The 26,171-nt window shown below is 35.3% G+C and overlaps 1 protein-coding gene and 1 long non-coding RNA gene across 2 annotated transcripts in view; both read left to right on the top strand.

Moving 5' to 3' along the window:
* Positions 1–26,171, top strand: part of LOC135840624 (uncharacterized) — a 49,264-nt gene extending 23,093 nt beyond the window's left edge. Inside the window, exon 2 of the long non-coding RNA XR_010557765.1 lies at positions 8,764–26,171. This is a non-coding gene — a long non-coding RNA (uncharacterized LOC135840624). The remainder of the gene's footprint in view (positions 1–8,763) is intronic.
* On the top strand, positions 68–13,726 carry LOC135843187 (uncharacterized). The gene is made up of 8 exons (XM_065360979.1): positions 68–418; positions 508–765; positions 1,611–1,651; positions 1,708–1,781; positions 1,856–2,005; positions 2,095–2,157; positions 2,260–2,475; positions 2,566–13,726. Exons 1-8 carry the CDS (start codon positions 354–356, stop codon positions 2,662–2,664), a joined length of 966 nt encoding a protein of 321 aa, XP_065217051.1. The 5' UTR covers positions 68–353; the 3' UTR covers positions 2,665–13,726.

The following is a 26,171-nucleotide window of genomic DNA, read 5'->3' as shown; positions in this document are numbered from 1 at the left end:
GAATACGCGCATGCGCATGTGCCAACTTGGCGTCTTAGCGTCTTATTTACGTGGTACGTGGCGTGCACTGATCACTGAAAATTTCGGGAAAATTTTAAAAAATCGAATTTGAAACTTCTTTATGGAACTCCACTCCACTCTCCAGTCTCCACATATCTTCATTTATCGTTTCGTACGAAACTGGAATACGTGAGAATTTGATCACATTACATAAAGCCGTTAGGATTAAACAAGTTTTTCGATCTATGCGACGAATTGTCGTTCTTTCTTAGCTGAATCGAGTTCTTCGCTTATAATTCGTAATTTTTAGTAGTTTAATCGAATAAATATGTAGCTCAAAAATACTTGGAAAAATGACCGTCTCAGAGAACTTGAAGTTTTTGGAAAACTACCTCTCGGAAAGGAGTTACATCGAAGGGTAAGCAAGTGTTTTCCAGTCTACGTTAGTCTACGTCTTAACATTAGACACGTTCACGTTTTCACGGTTTTTCTGTACTTGATTTTCAGATACCAACCGTCACAAGCCGATGTTTTAGTTTTAACTGCCCTTAAATCTGCTCCGACCAAGGCAACACCTAACATCTATCGTTGGTACACGCACATTCAATCTTTCAATGCCGATGAGAAGAAGAAATTTGCTCAAAAAAGTTTGAATAGTGAAGTAGCTAAATTTTTAGATGATAAACCATCTTCAGCAGCTGCTGCGGCAATGCTTCGGAATTTAACTCATCGATTTCGGAGCAGTGTTAAGTGTATGCTGATGTAGTTTCACCTCAGGAACACGAATATGAAAATCATTTTGTGGTAAAATGTTTTAAACTGATTATATTGATGAAAACATAAGCGCGAATGTCATAAATGTTTACCACGACCGAACGGTGGATATGACCGATGATACGGGCTCAGATGCATAACGAACTTGTTGGTAGCTACTTTCTTACTCTGCACCCTCCCAACCCTATGACTTGTTTTCTGAAGGGAGATGTACATTGTGCAAGTTTACTGGAATTGGTGAATTTTTTTTTAAATGTTACAAAATGTGAATTTCAAATTTCAACGCTGATTCTTTTTTCAATTATTGAAATTAAATTATAACAATATTATTTTAATAAGATTTTTTTTTGTTATTACTTTCCATTTTTCATCTGAATGTTTCACCAAGGAGTGGATATATTAAATGGGGGTCTGGGGGCGAAGCCCCCAGCAATAGTTCTGTCCAATATATTGAATAAAATAGCATAATTGAAGCAAAATGAATTGATAAAAAATTAAAAATTGCAGTTTTACCAATTTGGACAGAAATATTGCTGGGGGCTTCGCCCCCAGACCCCCATTTAATATATCCACTCCTTGGTGAAACATTCAGTTAAAAAATTAAAAGTAATAAAAAAAAAAATTTCTTATAAAAAATTGTTATTAGGTATTTTCAAATTTCAATAATCGTGTTCACGTTTCAGTGATGCTTACTTTGTGTAAACCTCCCTACATAAGCCAGAAACAGTACGTCAAGTTTTGCAGTACCGATGTCCTTTCACTTCCACGACACTGTCGTGGTGAATTCATACTCGCGACGCGCTCATCGTTTTATTCAATGATTTTGTAAATTTTAGTGTAAATATACCACATACCGGAAAATGGTTTTCACCATCGTGTTTCTCACATCAAAACACGTACTATTACACTTGTCAGCTCACTCACATCGATGAGTTAAATTCCGAAGCATTGCCGCTGCTGCAGGCGATGATGACGATGATGTTGATCTTTTCGGATCAGATGAAGATGTACGTTGATCGATTGTGTACATATTTGGACTAGGCGTGTTTCGAATGTGTTTCAAGTTGGTTTAATTTTACAGGATGCCGAAGCCGAGAGAATTAAAGAAGAAAGACTGAAAGCTTATGCTGAAAAGAAATCGAAGAAACCAGCAGTTATCGCTAAATCTAGCATCGTTTCAGATGTTAAACCGCGGGATGATGAAACCGATATGAAAGCTATGGAAACTCAAGTAAGAACCATCCACGTGGCTGGTCTATTTGATATAAAATAATTTGACTTTATCTTAATATTTTACTTTCATCTTTTTGAACGTCGTAGTTGGAGTGTGTCAAGATGGAAGATTTCAGACAAAAGAAAAACATCCTACTAAGAACCGAAAGTGTGAGTGTATTGATTGGATCGCTTCAGCGCCCATTACTCTCTTTTGCATGTTTTCGATATGAATAAAATATAAATTTTTCGTTAAATTCTATTATGTTTTAGAACTTATCCACTTTGGGAAAAGAGTTCGTCGACAGATATGAACCTCTCTTAGGTCATGCGACTGTTTGCAAATCAGTCAATTGTGGTGAAGTTAACTGTCGCACGCTAAAGAGTATGATGGTTCACCCAGTGCACTGTGAATCCAACGCGAACGGCAGGTGCCGTTACTGTTTGAATATATTTATTTTATATGTGTATCACAGCGAACGATGTAAAGTGCGTATATTGAAGTACCTTTCATGCATGATCTGCCTTACATAGCTTGTTGAGTTGGTGTTACTGATTCGTACCTGTGTCATCTTCTAGAATCCGGATTGCTTGTTCACTGTCTGTCGAAATGGAAGAATTAGATCGGCGTATAGGAGATATGAACCGCATACTTCGCAAGAATTAGATCGTTGCTAAGCTTCACAGGTATTTTGAAACTTTGAAGTGAAGAGGTGAGCGATGATGAAAGTTTTACCAAATTTCTTCTTTCATAACAAGAATGTCGAAAGTGGCCACGGCCAATATTTCGCCAATTTGGTGGCACTCATTGGCAAAAGTAAATTTGCCATTTTGTTGGCATGTTGGCGATTGAGTTTTTTCCTGCCATTCGTTCACCTTTTGGCAATAATAATGAGATATAATTTGATAGCTTAAGAATATAATTGAAGATAGTGACGGTAACGCAGACATAATGGTTTAAGTACAGGCATTAAGATTAAGCATTAATTATTCAGCCTACATTTACAAGATCATCGATATCATTTTCAAAAATCAAAGTTATCCCCATCATTTTGAGATTGCAGGTTATCTGCAAAAAAAATTAATTTGACATCCAACTCAAAATTCAACCTACTTTTTTCGTTTGATGTACTCGTAAGCTTACTTGAGATTGCAGACTACGTCTATTGAAGTGCAGGAGTAGTACAAGGAGGAGGAAGAGGAATTAGTGTCTTCATTTTTCTCCTTCTCATATTTTGATTGGAATCAACCGTGGGTTGCTGCCGCTAATTGTTGTTCCTTTGTGAAAGTAGACCAAGGATCAACTTGGCCAGGCTTTATTTTTTGTTTGATCTTGGGCCCAATTTCATTTACTTGATGGAGAACATCTGAAAAAAAAGTGATAGAAGTACTTCCCAATACAATGTCCATGTAATCTGTGTATTTTAATATGTATGCATGCGCATAGACGACCAAAGTCCTGCTATTAAGTGGGGCCAGTGGGGGGGGGGGGTATCATGTTATTTTACCAACAATAATCAAAATATGAACGTCTGAATGTGTTCAGCACTGATATGAGTAATGATCGAAGAATTATAATTGTATCTATGTATGTGTGTTTTTCAATGTGATTGAAAGACATTTACTTGATGTAGGTACTTGTACTACGTAAGAATAAAATAACTTACTTTGGTGGTTTATATTTATCGATGAATTCCATGCTGAAACGTTTAGGTGTTTTTTAAATTCTATCCTTTGGCAATTCAATGCTAGGTAATATAGATTCCTTGCCAAATTTAGTATTGTTCTCAAGATATTTGTATGCTTCTTGCAATTCCTCAATGTCTGCAAAACATAAGATTTTTATATTAAAAAGTTGAGTTGTTTGAAATTATTTTTACATTCTTAAATTTATAGGTACCAATAAATATACCAAGGTGTCTTACAAGCTTTTTAAATGAAAAAGAACTTCTTTAAGCAGCAGGACATTTTTCAAACACTTTACAACTTCAGGGGTAGAGAGGTGTTATGTTCTCAATTTATTAAATTTATAAAATATGATTGTAAGTTCTTTATTAAAATAAAATTATTACTATACAATTAAGAAAAATTTACCCTAGGTTATATTATCAAATATTTAATTAGCAGCACTCGCGATTTAACAAGTATAAGATAAAGAAAATTGAGTTGATTCACAATTGATAAATTTGAGCACACAAAATTCGCAAATTAATGTTACCAAAAATTAAGTGAATTAATAAATTGAAAATTCACAAATTAGAATAAAAATTAGTTATTTTGAAATGATTAAAATTGTTGAATGAAATTTGCACTAATAGGTATCGTCTTGAATTGAACGAACATATATGATGAAACTTGAAAACTTTACACTTGGAAGGAAGAGAAAGATGTAAGTTACCAACTGTACAAATATGTTACATGAGATATCATTTGACAACTGTATGGTCATGGTCAAAAATCAACTGGAGAACTGTCATCAGACAAATTCTTGTATTATCTTTGAGTGAAACCTACACTCCTACATCATAAATCCACCCAAATAAAGTGCTTAACTCGCCTAAAAAGCCTATTTACCCGTTTAAAGGGAACCTGTTTTTCCTCTCTCCTGAAAAGTTATGAAAATGGACAAAGCGAGTTTTGGAATATCACTCTTCATGTACTTATGCTTTAATATCGATAAAATTAACCAAAACTACTTTTCAACCCCTGAAATTATCAGAATTTTGATGTTTTGCAATTACAAAATCAAAAGATAAGTAATAAAATATACCTACTTACTATCTTCACTGGTGGGCGAAGTTCTCTTGGTCTTGAACATGTCAAATACGTTTCGTGATGTTTTTACAATTCTCCATTTTCTCTTCATGTGGCGCCACTTGGGATTGTTCGCAAGCCAGTGGTGTTTCATTTTGCGAAGTATATGGCTTCCAACTGTTGCAGCAATTGTATGTGACATTATCATATGTAGACTGGGTCTCTTTCACTTTGTCACAAAATGATCAAAAAATAAAAATTATTGACAAAAATGAAACACCCACCCCCCCCCCCCATTTTCAGCTGCTCAAGTTGATTTTTCGATTCTTGGCGAGTGTTTGAAGTTTTGTGTGTTCAACTCAAAAAATGGGAAAAAATTACACAGGTATCCATCTCTCCTGCGTATCAACTTCCCGAGCTCAAATTTTGGCCAAAGGCAGTCATCCAGATACCTGATCAGCTCATACCACCATTGGCCGGATCCGGCCTTCCGGTCAGAATATAGGATTTTTTCGTCGACCGTATATAATGGACGAATAATTCGAATCGCAGGAAATGACGGCTAGATTTTGGATGCAGAATCCAGGAAACCTTCTACACATGCGCCAAACATGATGCTTACGGCGCTGGTGGAGAGAGAGGCGGTTCACTGGTACAACCCATGTTCAACCAGTAAACGGTCTCTCTCTCCACCAGCACCGTAAGCGTCATGTTTGGCGCATGAGCAGGTTTCCTGGATTCTGCATCCAAAATCTAGCCGTCACATTTTGTCATTTTTTCACCGTTGAATTATTCGTCCATTATATACGGTCGACGGATTTTTTACTGTTTTTTCTCTTGTTTTCAGTGAAATTGAAAAATGACCGTTTCTCCCCACCACATGAACTTGAGCAGCTGAAATTTTGGCTGAAGGGTCTATGCTAGATACCTAATTAATTGAAATTTAAAACGAAATTGATAAATAGGGATTAAGATAGATTAGGGTGTGGTGATTTTTATTATAATGAACTCCTAGTGTGGGTATTCTTATAATTTTTACTCAAGCGGGAATTTCTCGAAAGTACCTACTCCTTAAGGAAGGATTATTTTCTTGAACCTAACTAGCTCAATACAGGGTGCCCAGAAATATCGAGTACACCTAAGAAAGTTTTTCATTGAAAATATAGGTTAGCAACGTGAAATAGATGCATATGATTGGTGGAATGTTATCTCTCCAACGTGAAATAGATGCATATGATTGGTGGAATGTTATCTCTCCAGTCCAACAACCAATAATGTGCCATCATTATTACTTGTACTCGTATCATTCACTGTGACCAACCAAAGTATTTTAGTAGAAAACTTTTTTAGGGGTACTCGATATTTCTGGGCACCCTGTAGGTGCTTGTACACCTACCCTTATCCCCTTTATACATAAATAATACACAAGTCAATCATTTTAACGTTTGTATTGTGGTACTTAAAATGATTGGCAAATAATAATTATAAATGTGGGTTACATAAATAATTTGATTTACTGATATTTTCATGTCTTAACTTTAATAAACAGGTACTAAAGTGGTTAGTGTGGCTATTGCTGAATGAATTTGATTAATTCTTTTTAAAAGCCAAGTGTAAGGCATTTGATATTTCAAGACGAAAATATTGATAACGAGCATTTTTGAAAACATAAAAAAAAATGAGCTAAAATAAAATAAGTTTGTGTAAAAATTAAAAAATAAATTTTTGTAGAAAAACATGGCATGCGACTTCAGATAGTTTTTCAAACTGCAAATATTTGAACAGAGAAGAGAGGTATATTGACTCTAACATGTGAGGCCACTAGAATCAAATGTCTACTTCTCCACTTTTTTTCAAAAATGAGTTAAGCATGGTTTGGTATACTACAACATGTGCCGCATCCGATGAAAATGTCAAAATTTCAATTTTGTGTAAGGAAGTATGGTTAAACAGCGTGTTAAGTTAGGGGTTAGAATCAAAAGTCTACTTTTTTAATGGAGAAGTCAAGTTTAGAAACGAACCTGGTGGAAATTGAATGAAGGACTAGTGTTATGCCTTGAAATTAGGCTTGAAATTGAATAAATTCATCAAGTGAGGACCCTTCCCCCAAAAACACCTTTCATTTTTATTAACAAAAATTAATTTTTTTTACTTTGAAAAAAAAGGAATGAATTATTTCAATTTCCAAATGAATGGTCAAAAATGCAATATTATTTTAATTTCTCAAACTTTCCAAGCTTTCTTCAACTTTTAGCACCATATTACTAGAACAATTTTTGATTAAGTGCCCTAAAACGATGTAAAAAGTGTACGGTTGGAGACAAAACTTAACTTCTCCTAACTTCAAACTGCCCAGGAACTCTTACGGCAACGCGTAGGGTAAAACAAACATGTGGGTCACTATCCTCATGTTGGTACAAAAATATTAGACATATTACCTCGGTATTTTATGTTACGATAAATGCTACGGAGGTTTTTTGCGTTTTTCTCAAAAAGTTCGAAAATGGAGAAGTAGAGATTTGATTCTAGTGGCCTCATGTACATTACAGAAGTTCATATTAACCTACACCTATGCGCCAAGGCGCGAGCGGCGAAGGGCTCTCTATTCTAAGATAAATAACATAATGAGATAAAAATAAATGAAAAAAATACAGCCAAAAAATGCAACATAGGCAAACGTGAAGACAATTGAGTGTAGAACAAAATAAATAAATAAATAAATAAATAAATAGGTAAAAACAGGGAATAAAAATACAGCAAAAATGTGCAGACTAAACACATGCCAAATAATCAAAATACAATTTAAAGCACAGGGTGAAAGTTAATTTGAGACACGCTAGGCCAGAGATTAACTAAACAGAAAGGGGCACAGATGCAAGGTAGAGTGCAGAAAAGTGAGAAAAATAAATGAGTAAATGAATAAAAACGATAAAAAAAATAAATAAATAAAAAATAAATTTTTGTAGAAAAACATGGCATGCGACTTCAGATAGTTTTTCAAACTGCAAATATTTGAAGGTGATTGCTTGTGGGAGGATTAAAATTGACTTTTTCGAAATTTTGAAAACCCATGTCACAATTCAATGCTAATTTTCAATAAAATTCTGAAAAATATGACATCATTTTTCATTTTCTGACATGCATATACATCTCTCTGTCTCTTCAGGTGATTTGCTTGGGTAGGTAAGTGACCCCAGAAGATGACTAGGTGAACTTTTACGAGCATTTGAATTTTATGATATATACTGTGTCATAATACAGCCCTCAATCTGTTCTTCATAATGAGATAATAAAAATAAAATACGTAGGTATATCATGTTGTGGAATTACTGGAATTACTTTTTAGCAGTTATCTTAGAGATAATGAATTGATTGAGCGCAGTCTTCATGGCACAGTATCCGTCATAAAATTCAAATGCTCGCAAAAGTTCACCTAGTCATCTTCTGAGGTAACTTACCTACCCAAGCAAATCACCTGAAGAGACAGAGAGATGTATATGTATGTCAGAAAATGAAAAATGATATCATATTTTTCAGAATTTTATTGAAAATTAGCGTTGAATTGTGACATGGGTTTTCAAAATTTCGAAAAATGCTCTCTATTAGGTTTAAAGCACTTCAAATTTCATCCGTCAGTTTGTCTCATAGCCGAAAGGGTTAATTAAAGCTCAGTCGTTTTGGAAATCGGCCAGAATAGTGAACACCAGCTTATTTGATAATGTAGAAGTATGCTCAGTACTTTGTGACTGAATAAAATTGAGAATTTTCAATTCATTTTCAAAAAATCAAATAGACCTACGTAATGTTTCAAAAAAAAACAAACAAACAGGTGGTCATATGAAATTTTATTTAAAATAATTTTATTGATCACATGAAATTTGCTGAACGAAAATCGCATTTGCACAAGTGAATTTTGTTCAACAAAAATACAAAATCCAGCGTTTAATCAGCCAGATTTCAAGATGAATTGAGCAAAATTTCAATTAGGCTAATTAAATGAGAAATTTATTTTCAAACAAGTAGGTACCAGAGTCCTGCACGGTATAGTTAAAATAGCCGAATAACCGCCGGAGCTATCGGCTAATTCAACTACACGTTACAAACTGTAGTTAGTTTTGTCGGCGCGCGCAACCGACAAATAACTAACTATAACTACCTGCCGATGCAGCAGTAAGTTAGCTTCGGTTCTGTTGATGTCTCATCAATACATTTTGGTGACTCATCAAACAGATAAGAAAGAAGCAAACGTTATTTTTCCGATAAGAACGCGGTATAATCGCAGGTAGTGTAGTTATTTTAACTACAAGTTAGTCAATGGTTACGTTATCTGAGTTACAAATATTAATCGCACCGGCCGGTGCGGTTATAACCTGCCGGTGCGGTTATAACCTGCCGTTAGGATGACTACTAACTATAGCTATCCGCCCTTGACACGCAACTAACGCAGATAACTTTTAACTATTCGCGAATTCACACTAAGTGGCTGACATCTGGCGGATTTTTGCGTAAATGCTGAAAAGGGGGAACTGTGCAAAATTGTGATAAGACATTTTTATATTGTGGAATATTTTTCAACTCAAATTTGCAACTGAATGATTCCGATTTGAGTAATTGAAAAAATTCATGACACCAGAACTCATTTGCAAACGTATTTTAAACAAAAATGAGAAAATTGTATATCAGCAAAAGAGTCGTTTGATATCTTTGAGTAAAGAAAAAAAATTGTTGGCCACTAAATTATTAATTTTTGCGTTGTGAATTGTAATCTGATTGGTCAATAGTCTCCAGTTCCCCCTTTTCAGACAATAACAACAGCGATCCAAGTGATTCGTGAATTCGCGAATACCGTGCAGGACTCTGGTAGGCAGAGTTGGAAAAAAAACGTTTTTTTTGAAAAAAAACAAAAAAAACGTTTTTTTTTGTTTTAAACAGTTTTTGTTTTAAACAAATGTTAAAAACAGTTCCATCGATTCGTTGTTTAAAACAGTGTTTAAAACATGTTTAAAACACGTTTTAAACAAAATTTTGAATAAATAAGCAAAATAAATAGGTAGTCAAAACTCAAATCTCAAAAGTCTTACTTTTGTTGTTTAAATTTTATTCATCATGTAGTGTTCTTTCTACTAACGATTGAAATTTCTGTTTATCATTTTTATATTGGTTATCAAATGATTTTTAAATGTGACGGTGATTGTAAAAAATTGGGAAATTCATGAGAAAAATGGGAAAAAAACATGTTTTTTTTCCATTTCAAAAAAAACATTGTTTAAAACGTTTAAAACGTTTTAAACACTTTCCTTGTTTTAAACACTTCAATTTTTTGGGGGCTGTTTAAAACACTGTTTTAAACACTGTTTTAAACATGTCTGTTTTTTTTTTGCCAACCCTGCTGGTAGGTACACAATCATATAATCAAATCAAGAAAAAAAAAATTACGCACGGGGAAGTAAAAACCTAATGTAATTTTTTTTTTATTTTTTTTATTTTTGGTTCCCCGGACACACAAGGTGCCGGGGGTTTTTTCAAATAAACAAATTTATTTTCATCTTAAATCTAAGACTAAATCTAAACAAAGTGTATTAGTCAATTTATCCCTAATCCTAGATCTAAGATGCGGGAAGAGGGGGAGGGGGAAAGACGGGTTGTCCACCACAACCCATACCCCCTAGGTGGTTGCCAAGGACACAATCACCCTACCAGGCTTCGTTACTCACGCATGCCTATCAGGTAGTTGGAGTCCCCCAACCCGTCTTGGGAAAAGGACTTTAGGGAGCAGAATTTGGTGCGGGGGGGGTCAACAAGTGTTGCTCTCCCCTTTGCATTACGTGAGTTTCGGATATGGGGGGACATTTGCGAGGAGGCCGGTGCACTTGCTAAGGGCTTCACACCAGCCTCTCACATTGGACTTAAGAGTACAATACTAGATATGGCTAATTATTTTAGGCTGAAAAATGTAGGAAAATAGGTATGATTAGTTAACTTGTTCTACTTTGCAAATATATACAGCATTATAATACAATAAAGAAGCCCACACTAAAATAATTTAAGGTTGTGGTTTTGAGAAGAATATATTTAGGATATGCATAGGTTTTGAAAAAAAATCTAACTATAGTTATTTATAGCTTGAGGTAGGGCATTTTAATGGGTTATTTACAGGGCTTTTACTGGTCAATGTTTGGTTGATAGATCAGGATTGAAGCTGTTACTCCTTCTGGGTGCATACTCTGACAGTAACTGGGTGGTCCTTGAAGCATTCAATGATGGATTGTTTCACTGTTGGCCACTCTAGTTTATCCAGACCACACCCTAGTCTTGGTACTGCTATCTTTTTGATCTTGAGTTGGTCACATTTGGCAGCAAGTGCTTTCATTGTCGTTACAAAGTCCTTGATTGACGGCTTATCATTGTAGTGTTCTTTGGTGATTGCGTAGAGTATGTAATTACCACCTTTTTTGAGCTCAACTACTTCACCAACCTTAGCACCCCTTGACTTCAGAGTGTCCTGGTTGCCGAAGCCTCGTTTAAATAGGAGCGCAATGCCCTTGGACATTCTGAAATCCCTGCTGACACAATGGGCCAGGGCAAACTGTGGGTATTGTCTAAACAGATTGTCCTCTAATTCCTCTAGGGTGAAGATCCCATTTGATTTGGTCTCTAGTTCCATAAGCGGTTTCATTTCAACATCGGTACCCAGAATACCTAAATGTTGAACAAAGCAAGATTTTATTAAGTATTTAATAATATTATGATGATCAGATTACAGGTGAGCAATTATGGTGAATTTCAGTTTCACCCAATTTTTTTTTCAAGTGAAACTTGTTTTTATGTTTACTTGTTTAGATAAGAATCATCTTGTACATGTACCTGTACCTATTTTATTTCGAACTTAGAAGTACTGAATAATTATTAAAAACCACATACTATAAATGTTATGTGTACATCTAGCTACTTGTTGTGAATAAGGACATAAAAAGTTATGTAAATGTGATTGTGTGTTGAAGTTTCATTCTGCAAAGGAGGGGAGGGGGAATACAATTACAAAATAAAAATATAAAATAAGCAGATTATATTTAGTATAATTAAGACTGGGATTGCCCAGAAAGCTATTCCATTAATCTTATTATTATCATCTTCTACAGTTTTCTTCAACATATCATCTATAAAATCTTCGCTGCTGGGCGAAAATCGCCGGGTTTTCAACATGTTGAATACCTTTTTAGATGTTTTTACAACGCTCCACATTCTCATATGGCGCCGCCACTTGCGTTTGTTCCAAATTTTTTTCAATAGATGGCGGCCTATGGCTGCCACAATTGTACTATGTGGCATCTGTAAACCTAAACATACAATATTATTAGCCAAATTTTTGTAAAAAATGATGGCTATTGCGGTAGGCCCAACTTTGGATAAAAAGGTCCGGGGTGAAAAATTTTGATAGTTCTCGACGTTTTGACCTCAAACTAGACGATTCCCGGCGGGGATGGAAGAACAAGGAATTTTGTTCTTTGTTCTTTTGTTCCTGAAATGAATTTTCACAATATGTTCTTTCTTTCGTTCTTTCTCAAAACTCGGAAACTTTGTTCATTCTTTCGTTCGTTCGTTCTCTCATTCTTTGATTTTTTGGTTCTCTGTTCCCAGTGTTCTTGTTCTCGTAATTTTCATTTTTTGCATATATGCCAAATTGTGGCACTTTTTTCTCAAAGTTTGACCCAAAATATCCCAAAATGTTCGAAAAATGAATTAAAAAAATGGAAAAAACACTGAAAACAGAGTGAAAGAAAGAACGGGAACAAGATAAAAAATCAGAAGAACGGTTCTTGTTCTTCTGTTTTTCAAAGACGAATAAAAATTTCCGTTCTTTGTTCTCAATAAGTATGTTTTTTTTACACGGATTCTCGAAAATCTGGTTTTTGGACGTTTTTTGAATCTCTTTTTAAACACTTTTTAGATCCCCACCACAAACTTTCAAAACATCAGAAGTCTTCTCTCTTTAAGTAAAATCCATAATCCATTTTCAAAAGCTACTATCCTAACAGATTGTGGTGGATTTTAAATCTGCCAAAATCCAGATTCTCGAAAATCTGCCATAATCCGTCTAAAAAAAACAAAATTACTGTTCTTCACTGGGATTTTTCCAGGTGTTCATTCTTTTGTTCGCTCATTCTTTCAAAAATTGGTTGTTCTTTTGTTCTTCGTTCCTGTTCGTTCTTCCATCCCTGATTCCCGGTGTGTCAGTTTTTATACACATGAAAAGTGTTGTTATACACAGCCCATACTAGATAAACCTCAGACTTTTTGCGGCCCATCTGGACTTTTTGCAGCCCAGTACCGGGCTGCAAAAAGTCTTTTCTGTTTTCACTCACTACAGAAATTCAAACACAAGCCAACGCAGTGTGTATATGAGGCAGAATACCACTAAAGACCTGCATTATCCGATTTTATGAACTTGGCGTTACTCACAGGAGCTATTCGAGTTCCTCACCTCTCTGGAAGTGAATGAAAACATTTTTTTGATGGTGGAAAAAGTCTGGGAAATATCTACAAAACATACACTTGAGTGGGGACAGGGAGCCCGCCTCAAAAATTGAAAATTGAATTACAAGCCTAAATATAAGTCTTTCTCCAACCTGATGGAGTATATACCTTCTTTTCATGGCCCAGCAGTGAGCTGCTTTGAGAACACATGGAAAAAATCAGAGCGCCTCTGCGAGTGCAAACCAAACGTTGGTCCGCAAAAAGTCAGTGAAATGTCATGGGTTGCGTAATGTATGGGGGCAATCTATAGTTTCACCCAATTTTTTTTTCAAGTGAAACTTGTTTTTATGTTTACTTGTTTAGATAAGAATCATCTTGTACATGTACCTGTACCTATTTTATTTCGAACTTAGAAGTACTGAATAATTATTAAATACCACATACTATAAATGTTATGTGTACATCTAGCTACTTGTTGTGAATAAGGACATAAAAAGTTATGTAAATGTGATTGTGTGTTGAAGTTTCATTCTGCAAAGGAGGGGAGGGGGAATACAATTACAAAATAAAAATATAAAATAAGCAGATTATATTTAGTATAATTAAGACTGGGATTGCCCAGAAAGCTATTCCATTAATCTTATTATTATCTTCTACAGTTTTCTTCAACATATCATCTATAAAATCTTCGCTGCTGGGCGAAAATCGCCGGGTTTTCAACATGTTGAATACCTTTTTAGATGTTTTTACAACGCTCCGCATTCTCATATGGCGCCGCCACTTGCGTTTGTTCCAAATTTTTTTCAATAGATGGCGGCCTATGGCTGCCACAATTGTACTATGTGGCATCTGTAAACCTAAACATACAATATTATTAGCCAAATTTTTGTAAAAAATGATGGCTATTGCGGTAGGCCCAACTTTGAAATTTTTCAGTATTTTATTGGCCCATGGAAAAATTAAAAACATCAAAAATTTTTATGGTGTCCAAGCTTTCTTGTGGTGTCTTAACTTTTTTTAAATTCAAATTATTTCAACTCCATTTTCAAAATTTTTCTTCAAAATTTAGCCTAAAAATCTGAATACTTTTTTCAACACATAGATTTTTTAAATATTAGATTGAATCTGCAAATAAAATTTTGGTAAGTGATTTAGAACAGAAATTATGCCAATTTTAAAATTTTGTTCACTTTTCAGCATATATGCCATGCATAGTTGACATGTCTGGTCGCGAGCAAATATATATATATGTTCACGGCAGCACACTTATGAACCCATGTATGAGTTAATCTTGCATAAGAAGTGAACCAGTAGGTTTACCAGCCTGGCTCACTTCGTAAAGGCTAAAGTTACATAACAAGTGAGCCACCTGTTTCAAACTAGTTTTGTCAAAGTTAGCTGCGCGCACCAAATGTTTCTCAGAGATGTTCGCTAGATGTAGTACTAACATGAGGCCTATAGAATAGGAAGTACTGGTCGGCATACCCAAAGCCCTGTTGAAATTGGGTATGCACGATGATAAATTTGACTAATGATTTTTCTGCATTTTATTGCTCTATGGGAATACTGTTGATACCAAAAATTTTGATGTGGTTCAGACTTTTTGACAACCAAGCAATTTTCACAAAATTCAATATAGTTCAAAAAATTTTTAAATTTTTTTAAAAAAATTTTCTCCAAAAATTTTTTATTCTGTTTCTTGATACAGATAAATTATATATTTCAATGACTGTGCAATTAGAATTTCGATTAGTTAATTAGAACAGAAATTGAAAATGATTTTAAAAATTTTGAAATTTTGAAAAATTGGCTCATAAGCCTGCCGCGATGCCTATATATATATTTGCTTGCGACCGGACATGTCAACTATGCTTGGCATATATGCAGAAAAGTGAACAAAATTTTAAAATTGGTATAATTTCTGTTCTAAATCACTTATTAAAATTTTATTTGCAGATTCAGTCTAATATTAAAAAAATCCATGTTTTGAAAAAAGTAATCAGATTTTTAGGCTAAATTTTGAAGAAAATGTTTGAAAATGGAGTCAAAGTAATTTGAATTTTGAGAAAGTTAAGACATCAAAAGAAAGCTTAAACAGCATAAAAATTTTTGATGTTTTTAAATTTTCCATAGGCCAATAAAATACTGAAAAATTTCAAGTCAAATTTGTTGTCGTGTACACTCAGGATCGATGTATTTGCATACATATCCACCAGCACATCACATTCTACTCACTACAAATTGACTGTAGACCCAGCGTTCGTCCTCGCGCCTTGATTTCTAAGCCATGCGCCCTCTGGTGGAAGTTTCTGAAAACTCATTAGTTGACTTGTATAGTAAAATTAACCCATGACTTGTCAACTACAAGTTGGTCAGTCCACTTGTATAGTAAAATTAACCCATTCAATAGCTGACATGTCTGGATACTAATACCTATATACATATAGCCGCATACAGGTAAACTCATAACGTTTTGTATAAACAGCAATCTCAAGACCCCTCTGTAACTTCGTTGCTGTGCATACGTTCGACGCGTCACCCCATAGGCCTGATAGTACTCGATGTTAGGCCGCGTTATATTCGTTAACTTGATTTTTGGGTGACCTGTGGAAAAGTATTTCATTGCCAAAAATCAATTTTTCAGAAAATCCTTTTTTTAAAAGTCTCATTCGTCTCTGTTTTTCGCAAATGCCTTTTTAACAAAGCATCCTACAGAAAAATAACCAGCTCTGAGCAGAAAGGAAATTTAATTCTCTACAATTTCCTTCAAGGCATTTTTTTCCTAGGATGCATACTTTTCCCATAAAATCAATGTTTAGATTGAAAAACACGAAAATTCGGACCTGTATAATCAACTCAAAATTAAAATTCAGCAGTCAAAAATTTATTTTAGACGATTTTTGACCACGCCATGTGAAAGAGGACATCTTCAACCACCAAAATCACCAAAAAGAACGTAAAAAACGTAAAAAATGATTCTTGGCAATAAAAACCTTTTCCTCATATCCTCATACCTAAGAATTAGGCTATGTACTCATTTGAAAATTGAGTCAAAAGTGAAATTGTATAAACAGCAATCTCACGTCCCTGCTCAAACTTTGCAGTAGACTTCCCACACCTTGTAGATTCATATGGCACCTCATCGAAAAGTCACGTCCTAAAAAGGTTACGAGTTTGTCAAAACGTTATGAGTTTGCTGGTTAATCAAGAAAAAAGTTACGAGCTTACCCCCTAGAATATTTATATATGTATAGATATGCAAACGGTACCTCTACGTCACCTTTTATATACTCACGCGTTCTCTTCGTCACCGAAATCGGTGACGGAGGCGTTTTGCCGGTGACGAAGACGTTTCCCTGTGTATGCCAAGTCCAAACGGTTTGTTTTCCCCTGAAACGTAAAAGGGGAAAAGTTTGTCCGGTGACGAAAAGGTCATGTATATTGTATACACCTACTGTATACAGATTTTAAAAATTTTGTTCCATCAACACTGACATACCCTCGACGTCACCGCATATAAACAGTAGCTTTTGGTCACCGCCTTTTTAAATGCTCCCAGTTGTGTTATATTTTCGTATTCGTAGCCAGCGTAGTTGTAATCTATTAGGCAAGGCAGCAGGTGACAATTTGGTATAGTCAATATCTTTTTAAATACACAAGGTCACGGAAGAGATCAGTTTATAATTGGAGGCAAATTGGTACCATTCTCGTAAATTTTTTTTGTATAAACTTAAAGCATGTAAATCAAATGGGGAAAAGAGTATAAGCACTATTATAATTGTGCTGGTTACGAATATGAAGTAAATACACCTCCGGAGGCATTTAAAAGCCTGGTGACCAAAAGGTACTGTTTATGTACGGTGACGTCGAGGATACTTAGGTCCATATATATAGACATATTTGTAGCAAACTGAGATCAGTCATATACAACGTGCAATCCGAGATCACTTCCGTGAAGCCCAATAATGTATGTGTTCAATCAGTGTATGTTGAAATCTTCCAAGTTTTTGTGTCATTTGGAGAAGTATTGAGGCCACTTCAGTCCCTTTCTTGAACATTTGTGCATTTTTTTGAAACTATATAGCACACGCTGAAAGCGAGATCAGAAGATCCGCGTTGAAACCGAGATCCATTTATATATGGGTAATTCTCAGAAAAAGGGTCGATTTTGATATGCATAATTTTGAAAAACGAAAATCATTTTTTTGGAAAATTTCAAGTGGGAATCATTTGTATATGTGTCCCAGATCCCTTTTCTAGTGTTGGCCTCAATTCAATCCCCCCCCCACTGTGGACCCCGGCCCCCCCTAAAACGGCGATAATTAGAATTCGACCCTCATCGATGTGTAATATGTCGATTGACATGTTTTTAAGGTCGTAGAATTCGAATCTGGAGTTATTTTTTTTGTAGAGGTTGAGGGTGAGGCGTGGGGAGGGGGAAAATGTCAAATTTTGCTTAGTATTATCGTGTAATATGTCGATTTATGTTTTTCAGACCGCAGAGTTCGAATCTGGACTTATTTTTTTGGTAGGGGTAGAGGTGAAGTGTGAGGAGGGAGAAAATGTAAAATTTTGCTTGTATTATCGTGTAATATGCCGACTAGCGCGATAAAAGTACAGCTGTCTGAAATTTGGCCAAGTCGAAGGACAAATGGGCGCTGGACAAGCCGAAGGACAATCTCAACGTTTTTTCGTTTCTAGCCTTACCTACTGGACATTATTCGATTTTTAACACGTAATAAATGTGTACTTATCATGTAGAATAACTTCCCGTGCTCAATTATTGGTTTTGGCGGGTTCATTGGCGTAAATGAAAACACCAAGCCGAAGGACACAGATTTTGCGAAATATCAAAACTTCACAGATAAGTACGATCAGAACGAGCTGTAATGTAGTTTTTAAAAAGAACGGTGCGGGGTAACATATCTATGAGAACAGTGAACCAGTGCAGCCACTCACCAGAAAAAAATGTTGGATTGGGAAGCTACCAAAAATAATTGAAAATTGCTCGAAAATTTGCGCAAAAAGTGTGTGACAGTTTTCAAATGTGAATTGTGAGCTTCCTATAGACTTATTGCAATTGCAATTTGCACAATAAGAGACCTTCGTGTTCTATGATAATGAGAATGTGTCAATTTTTCCAAAAAAAAATGAAGTTCATGACACTTTATAACATTCATTTTCAAAAACATGATGTGTGACAGCCAAGTCGAAGGACATTTGGGGTATAAAATCAAATGTACACCAACGAAAGGAGGGTCTAAAAACCTCAATACCATGTGTGAAATGTGTGCGGGGTCATTCTTGAATGGACCAAAAAAAAAAAAAAAAAATTCATGCTAAAACCGTTGAGAAATTTGCCGTGTACACGAATTTTACCTTTTTCTGAGAATTACCCATATACTTTTCTCGAATATAAATTCAGCATAGATCGAGATCATTGCGCTGTTGCGGTACTTAATGATGATAAATTATCTAGTGATTAATTTTTGTTAAGTCGCGGTTCATTTCTCAAGAGCTTGGAATTATTTCAGTTGCGTGATTGACCATTTCTTAAATAAATTTCATGCAAGTTTTATTTTACTTTTAAAAAATCGTACTTCTGAGAATTGTTTCAATTTGTTCTGAGGTTATTGCGCCATTTCTCATACCTACGCTCAAAATGAAATTTTTTGTTTCCAAAATTCTCAAAAGTCATTCAAAAAAATCCAAAAAATTCAATTCGATCAGTTAAAGTTTTGAAATAATTTTTTCTAATCACAGTAAAATTTTCTAGCGTTTTGATTATGATTTTGAGCACAGATCTTTGAAAAAAAGGCTGAAGTGTTGCTTCGATTCCAGAATTTACTTTTATTTCTCAAAATATAAGTTTTTAAAATTTTGTGTGCGATTTCTAATATGCACGCTCAAAAGCGTATTTTTTTTGGCCCAAAATTTTCCAAAAAAATTGATTGGAATGTTTTAAATTACAGAATCGTTGTTTATACCTACTTTGTACCTGGTGTGATTTCTTTGGCATACAAATTGAAAGCAATTTCCGACACACGCCTCTGAAATAACATTTCTTGGATCCGAAATTTAAAAAAAATTATTAGCACAAAACAGCTCAACATTTTTACCACGATGCTCTGCACTTGAAGTTGTGCATTCTTTGTGGTAAGTATAGGCTAATAATTTTCTAAGCGCTTTGGTTCGACTTCATAATGATACGTTCGCCCCATAATGGCATTTTTTGAACCCAAAATTTCCAAAAAAAATCCAATAGAGATCAAAAAACTTGATTGCTTACCCAGGAGAAAATGATTAGGTCTGATCACGTCTGATCAGATGTAATCCAAGTTGCCCAACTCTAATAATTAGAACTAGGAATGCCTAGTGTTGATCAGATCTGATCTTGGCCTGGTAAAGATCAGATCTCTTCAGATTTGCTCAGATCTACTCAGTTGGTCAGGTCCGAACAGGTCTTCCCTATTGGACTTGGTCCAATCAAATCTTAGACTAAACCCCTCCGTAAAAAACACAGAAAATACAGCTTTTGTACCTCTCGAAATAATAATTTTCTAACAATTTTGCCCTCGCTTCCTCAAACTTGTTTGATTTTCTGTCTAGTGATTACATTTTTCAAAGCAAAAACAATTCAAATTCTAAACTTTTGAAGGTAAAAAAGTATAGACCAACTCCTCATTTAAGAAATATCTTTTTTTTTTTACTTCTCAAAGAAATTTCGAAAGACTTCTGCCTTCGCTTCGCCGGGGGGAAAAATTCACTCACGCTAAGAAAACAATACAATGACTTGGAAAATTAATGCTTAAAATGTGAACCTGCCCAATCAAATTTTTCAAACTCTTCCTCGTGACTATTTTGAAAATGTTGGGCCCTAAAGAATGACATTTAAGACAACATTTTAGAAAATCGCACCACAACGCTCGAAATATCATCGCTTGGCAAAGAAAAGACGATTTTCTATGTACTTCAAAGCTTTCCGAACTATTTTTCATTAATTTTTGAATAATTTTCCAAACATTGAATCATAAAATATGTACAATTTTAAGCGCCTGTCATGGAACGCAAAAATTGTCTTGAAAAATGTATTGTATACTGTGTTTTGGAAGACGCAATTTTTAAAATTGAAACTTCTCAATCGTATTCTTTAAACCCCTTCCATTGAGTACAATTTTTTAAACACACGCCCAAGAGGGGTACACTTTGAGCACAAAATTTTCAAGAAATTATCTGAAAACTTCTATCGAAAGCTCTGCACTTCAAAGTCCTGCTTTTTTTGCCCACATGGCTGTCTCCCACCAGATGAATTGGTGAGAGGTGGGGCGAATCTGCTTCATAGTTGATTGCTACTCCTGTCCATCTGAGAAATTCTCTTTGTTTGAACAGGTCCGCTGTGAACTGTGTGATGTTATTAAAGTTGTTATCATTGATGACGTATAGCTGGACGTCGTGTTTAGCTCCTGCTTCTTGGACAATTGGATTCTGGCACTCAGTTGCAAGGTGGACAAAGGACTGGTATTTACCACATATGCACTTGTTGTTGTTGAGTATTTTGAAGCATGGCAAATAGGCTGAGAAGAAACCATGCTCTGTCAATGCTTGTGTGATGTAGAAGTTTGGTTTTAGGTCAATTTCCATTTGCTCTTTGACTGAGGGTAGCCACCCGTGGGTGTATCTTCCCTTAATGCTGTTGCTCCAGTTGTTTTGCCACTCTGCTATGACTGCTTCATCCAGTTTTTTACCAAGCTCCTTGAGGGTGAGTTGTTGTTGGTTCATAAGGTAGATGTTTTTGTTTTTATCTGAGTTTTGACTGACTAGTGGGATTTCTCCAAAGAGTTCCCTCAACATTTCTGTTGGAGCTTGTCCCAAGTCAACCAAACGCCGTGTGGTCATTTTCTGAATTGAAAGTTTTAGTGGAGGCAGCCCAGCTAGCATGCAGCTTGCTGGGTATGATATGGTAGAGTATGCTGAGATGATTTTAATGTTGCAGTATCTTTGGATCCTTTCCAGGATTGTGATAGTGGTCTTTTTGTTCAAAGCTGGATGGGTGACTGCAGCACCGTAGTAGAACAGGGAGTTTATTAGTCCCATGGTCATTATATGGCGTGCTTCATACCCATATAACCAAAAGTTCGTCCAAATAATCGATTGAAGATGTTTAGTGAGATCAGTGCTCTTATAGATTTTCCTATAATGAAGTGCAAACAATAAATTTTTGTCAAATGTGATGCCTAGGTATTTCAGCTCTTTTACTGGAGCCACATCTTGCCCATTGACCCTTATGGTAAAATTTGGTATGTGCTTTCTGGTGAAGACCAGAACCTGGGTTTTAGCTTCGTTGAGCCGCAGACCTAGCCTCCCTAGGTTGGTTATAAGTTGCTGGATTGCTTGATTGATGTCGTTAATAATATTACGGAGTATTTTCCCAGAAAATATGAATAAAAGATCATCTGCAAAGGCTACTGCATGAGCTGATCTGTTTTTGAACTTGAGTATGGCATTGTACACAGCTATCCACAGTAGTGGTCCTAAAACTGATCCTTGTGGACAGCCTTTTGTTGCTGTTGTATGGTAATTGAACATGTCAAATATGTTTCGTGATGTTTTTACAATTCGCCATTTTCTCTTCATGTGGCGCCACTTGGGATTGTTCGCAAGCCAGTGGTGTTTCATTTTGCAAAATATATGGCTTCCAACTGTTGCAGCAATTGTATGTGACATTATCATATGTAGACTGGGTCTCTTTCACTTTGTCACATATGAATAAAAGATCATCCGCAAAGGCTATTGCATGAGCTGATCTGTATTTGAACTTGAGTATGGCATTGTACACAGCTATCCACAGTAGTGGTCCTAAAACTGATCCTTTACGTTTCGTGATGTTTTTACAATTCACCATTTTCTCTTCATGTGGCGCCACTTGGGATTGTTCGCAAGCCAGTGGTGTTTCATTTTGCAAAATATATGGCTTCCAACTGTTGCAGCAATTGTATGTGACATTATCATATGTAGACTGGGTCTCTTTCACTTTGTCACAAAATGATCAAAAAATAAAAATTATTGACAAAAATGAAACACCCACCCCCCCTCCCCCAATTTTCAGCTGCTCAAGTTGATTTTTCGATTCTTGGCGAGTGTTTGAAGTTTTATGTGTTCAACTCAAAAAATGGGAAAAAATTACACATAGGTATCCATCTCTCCTGCATATCAACTTCCCGAGCTCAAATTTTGGCCAAAGGCAGTCATCCAGATACCTGATCAGCTCATACCACCATTGGCCGGATCCGGCCTTCTGGTCAGAATATAGGATTTTTTACTGTTTTTTCTCTTATTTTCAGTGAAATTGAAAAATGGCCGTTTCTCCCCACCACATGAACTTGAGCGGCTGAAATTTTGGCTGAAGGGTCTATGCTACATACCTAATTAATTGAAATTTAAAATGAAATTGATAAATAGGGATTAAGATAGATTAGGGTGTGGTGATTTTTATTATAATGAACTCCTAGTGTGGGTATTCTTATAATTTTTACTCAAGCGGGAATTTCTCAAAAGTACCTACTCCTTAAGGAAGGATTATTTTCTTGAACCTAACTAGCTCAATACAGGGTGCCCAGAAATATCAAGTACCCCTAAGAAAGTTTTTCATTAAAAATATAGGTTGGCAATGTGAAATAGATGCATATGATTGGTGGAATGTTATCTCTCCAGTCCAACAACCAATAATGTGCCATCATTATTACTTGTACTCCTATCATTCACTGTGACCAACCAAAGTATTTTAGTAGAAAACTTTTTTAGGGGTACTCGATATTTCTGGGCACCCTGTAGGTGCTTGTACACCTACCCTTATCCCCTTTATACATAAATAATACACAAGTCAATCATTTTAACATTTGTATTGTGGTATTTAAAATGATTGGCAAATAATAATTATAAATGTGGGTTACATAAATAATTTGATTTACTGACATTTTCATGTCTTAACTTTAATAAACAGGTACTAAAGTGGTTAGTGTGGCTATTGCTGAATGAATTTGATTAATTCTTTTTAAAAGCCAAGTGTATTAATTATAAGGGATGTGATACATCTTACCTTGTAATTAATCAGGCAAACGCAACCCGGACAGGATGAAGGGTACATCTCCTGCCTCAACACTGCACATGTTCCCACCTCGTCGCGTCGGGGCGCTACTAATACTAAGCACGTTGGTGGGTATTGGTTAAAAGTACACATTCACTTGGGTTGAACCCCTAAGATCAGGATCGAATAGGGATTCTTCCAAAATATCCGCAAATAAATTGACATAACATTAAACGCGTTAATTAAATACATTTTAACCTCCCAATGGGTTACATCAAAATTGTGCGGACCAAGTCCAGCTTATTGGCTTATCGAGTTATTACTACAATTTTTCTGAGGAGGCATCTGATTGTTTAGTTTTGAATTTGAATTCAAAGGCAGCCATCTGGGTCTGCGTCTCTGTAAATTTGAAATAGTCGCCTCTTTGCTTTTGCAAAATTTGTTAATGGGTGTCACTTGCACCAAACGGATGCACAGTAGTTGAGTTCAAGTTTGTCGAATAAAATGCAAAATATGCCGTTCCTCCCTGTACATAATCAAATGGAAAAATAGTTTATGAATGTCTAGCATTAATAATTGTACAATATTATAATTGATGAGTACCATAGGGAAAGCCACCATTGGCCATGCTGGGGCCTCCAACAATGGCGGTCCTCGTTCTTTCCTTAAGTATTTCAGTGTGCTGATCCCCCGCAATGGTATAGCAGTGGTGGGTTGTGTGCGTGTGGCACCAACCCCTCTTTGGTGATGCACCAACCACACTTATGATGAGGTCTAGCACATGTCTTAAGTATTCAGCTCAGGTGTGTAATACCTAGGTACACCAGTAGGTGTAGGTAATTTTTGTAAACTAATCCAAAACGAGACTCACCTACCAAATGAAGGAGGAAAAAACATAGAAAAATATATGATATGATCCGTTCAAATATTTCCAATTCCCACAAAAAACGTGTAAATTAGTAACCTTAATTAGCACCCAACCTATATATCAATCATAAGTTGGCCTTTTTGTGATTGAAGAGTCACACATTATATTAATAGTAATTAAAGCTAACACTTAGCGGACAATTTGACCTTAATTCTTTTCCTTACCTATGTGTATTTTTCCAAAACAAGACACATCTACTAAATGATCCATTGTGATTAGAGGCAAAACCCCACAACTTACAGATACTTTCCTTATATGTATGGTTTACATCTATGGTTATCTTCCACAGTGCTGTGGCACTCTCTCTTGGTCTTGAAGAAGCGTTGAGCTCTTTTGAGGATGAGTATGAGTATGCCGATGTCGTTTGATGTGGCGCCAACCTCTGTTGGCAAGCTGGCGGTGGATGGCCATCCAGCAACGCCTCCTCTCAAAAAATATGAGATTTCCGGCTCACATATGTGACGCATCTGTAATGAAATCAAAAAAAAGTTCATAAATGTCTAGCATACTATCAGAAATGAAATTATTGAGAATTCGTCAAAATTTTCAAGGCAACCTCACACTGATAGGGACCTTGGAGAACCTGACAGAAGGGTCAGACAGATTAGATAGACACATCAAGTCAAGTCAATAGGTTGATATTTGTTCAGGATGATTAGAGCAGACCTGATCAAATCAAATTTTGTTTAGGTGACTCGCATTCATACAAACACATCTGACTTAAGGCACTGTAACAGGAGGTATGCTAGTTCGCCATTTTCTTACGAAAGCAAAATGCAAATGTTCTACATATTGAACAGAAATTGTATATACAAGAGTCCTTTTTTGTAGAGAATGAAAAAATTTGAATGATCTGTGCAAACATCTTGAAATTTCACGCAGTAGAACAGAAGCTAAAAAATCTATTAAAAAAATGAGAAAACAAAAAAAATGATCATAACTTTTTCATTTTTTCAAAATCTTAGGTTCTACTGCATGAAATTTCAAGATTTTTGCACAGTTGGTTGTATTTTAAAAATCGAGGTTTTTCAAACTCAATATTCAAACAAAAATATGTAAGACCTGACCACATCAGTGTTTAGACTAAATCACCATAAATTTTGCATTTCTGACATTCTGACACACATACACGAAATATTAATGAATGACAAAGCGTACAGCAGCAGGGATGCGATCCTAAATCAGAATGATTCTGGTAAAGTGTGGTCTATCTTCTAGCAAATGGTTCCTCTGCAAAAAACGTCAAAAAGCGTATGAAAAAATAATGAATACAACAAAATTTATTCGATATTCAAACATATACATATAACGTTCTGTTTTTTTTTCTATTAAAAAAAAATAAATAAATAGGTACATAAATAAATAAATAAATAAATAAACGAAAAATGTTCCGAACTCTGCATTCATGCTTCTAATTATACATATTTGTGAGACACTAATTCCTTCTACGATAGAAAATATTGGTGCATGTATTTACTTAGTTTTAAAATCATATTATGAATACGCTCCGAAATTTCTCTCTGCTTGCTTGCTTCTTCTCCAAACGATAACGAGTAATGTCTGAAATTTCACTTTATTTGTTACAATTGTTTTTTTTTTTTTGAGTTTATTTGGCTTTTGCGACTGTGTCAAGAACACATTCGTTCTTCTTTTGAAAAGTACAGGTGGCCAAGAGCTTCGGTAGTATGGTTGATTACTTCAGGTAGGATCACTAGAGCTTGGAATTTTTCTCAATTTAGGCAGCGAGAGGTAAAGAGATGGAAATTGGATAAGAATGTAACGATTTTGTCAACAGAAAAAAATATTAATTTATATCATAGGTAAATTTAATACGTCGACATACCGTCACTATATTTTATTTTCATAATATTGTTGGTACCTACTCTTTAATTGTATCTCACCAATTTGTTGAATTTATTTTTGAATATAAATCACTTTTCAAAA

Source organism: Planococcus citri, chromosome 1, assembly GCF_950023065.1.
Source record: "Planococcus citri chromosome 1, ihPlaCitr1.1, whole genome shotgun sequence".
Classification (NCBI taxonomy): domain Eukaryota; kingdom Metazoa; phylum Arthropoda; class Insecta; order Hemiptera; family Pseudococcidae; genus Planococcus; species Planococcus citri.
The sequence above is the reverse complement of the archived record's forward strand: the minus strand, read 5'-3'. Positions and strand labels throughout refer to the sequence as shown.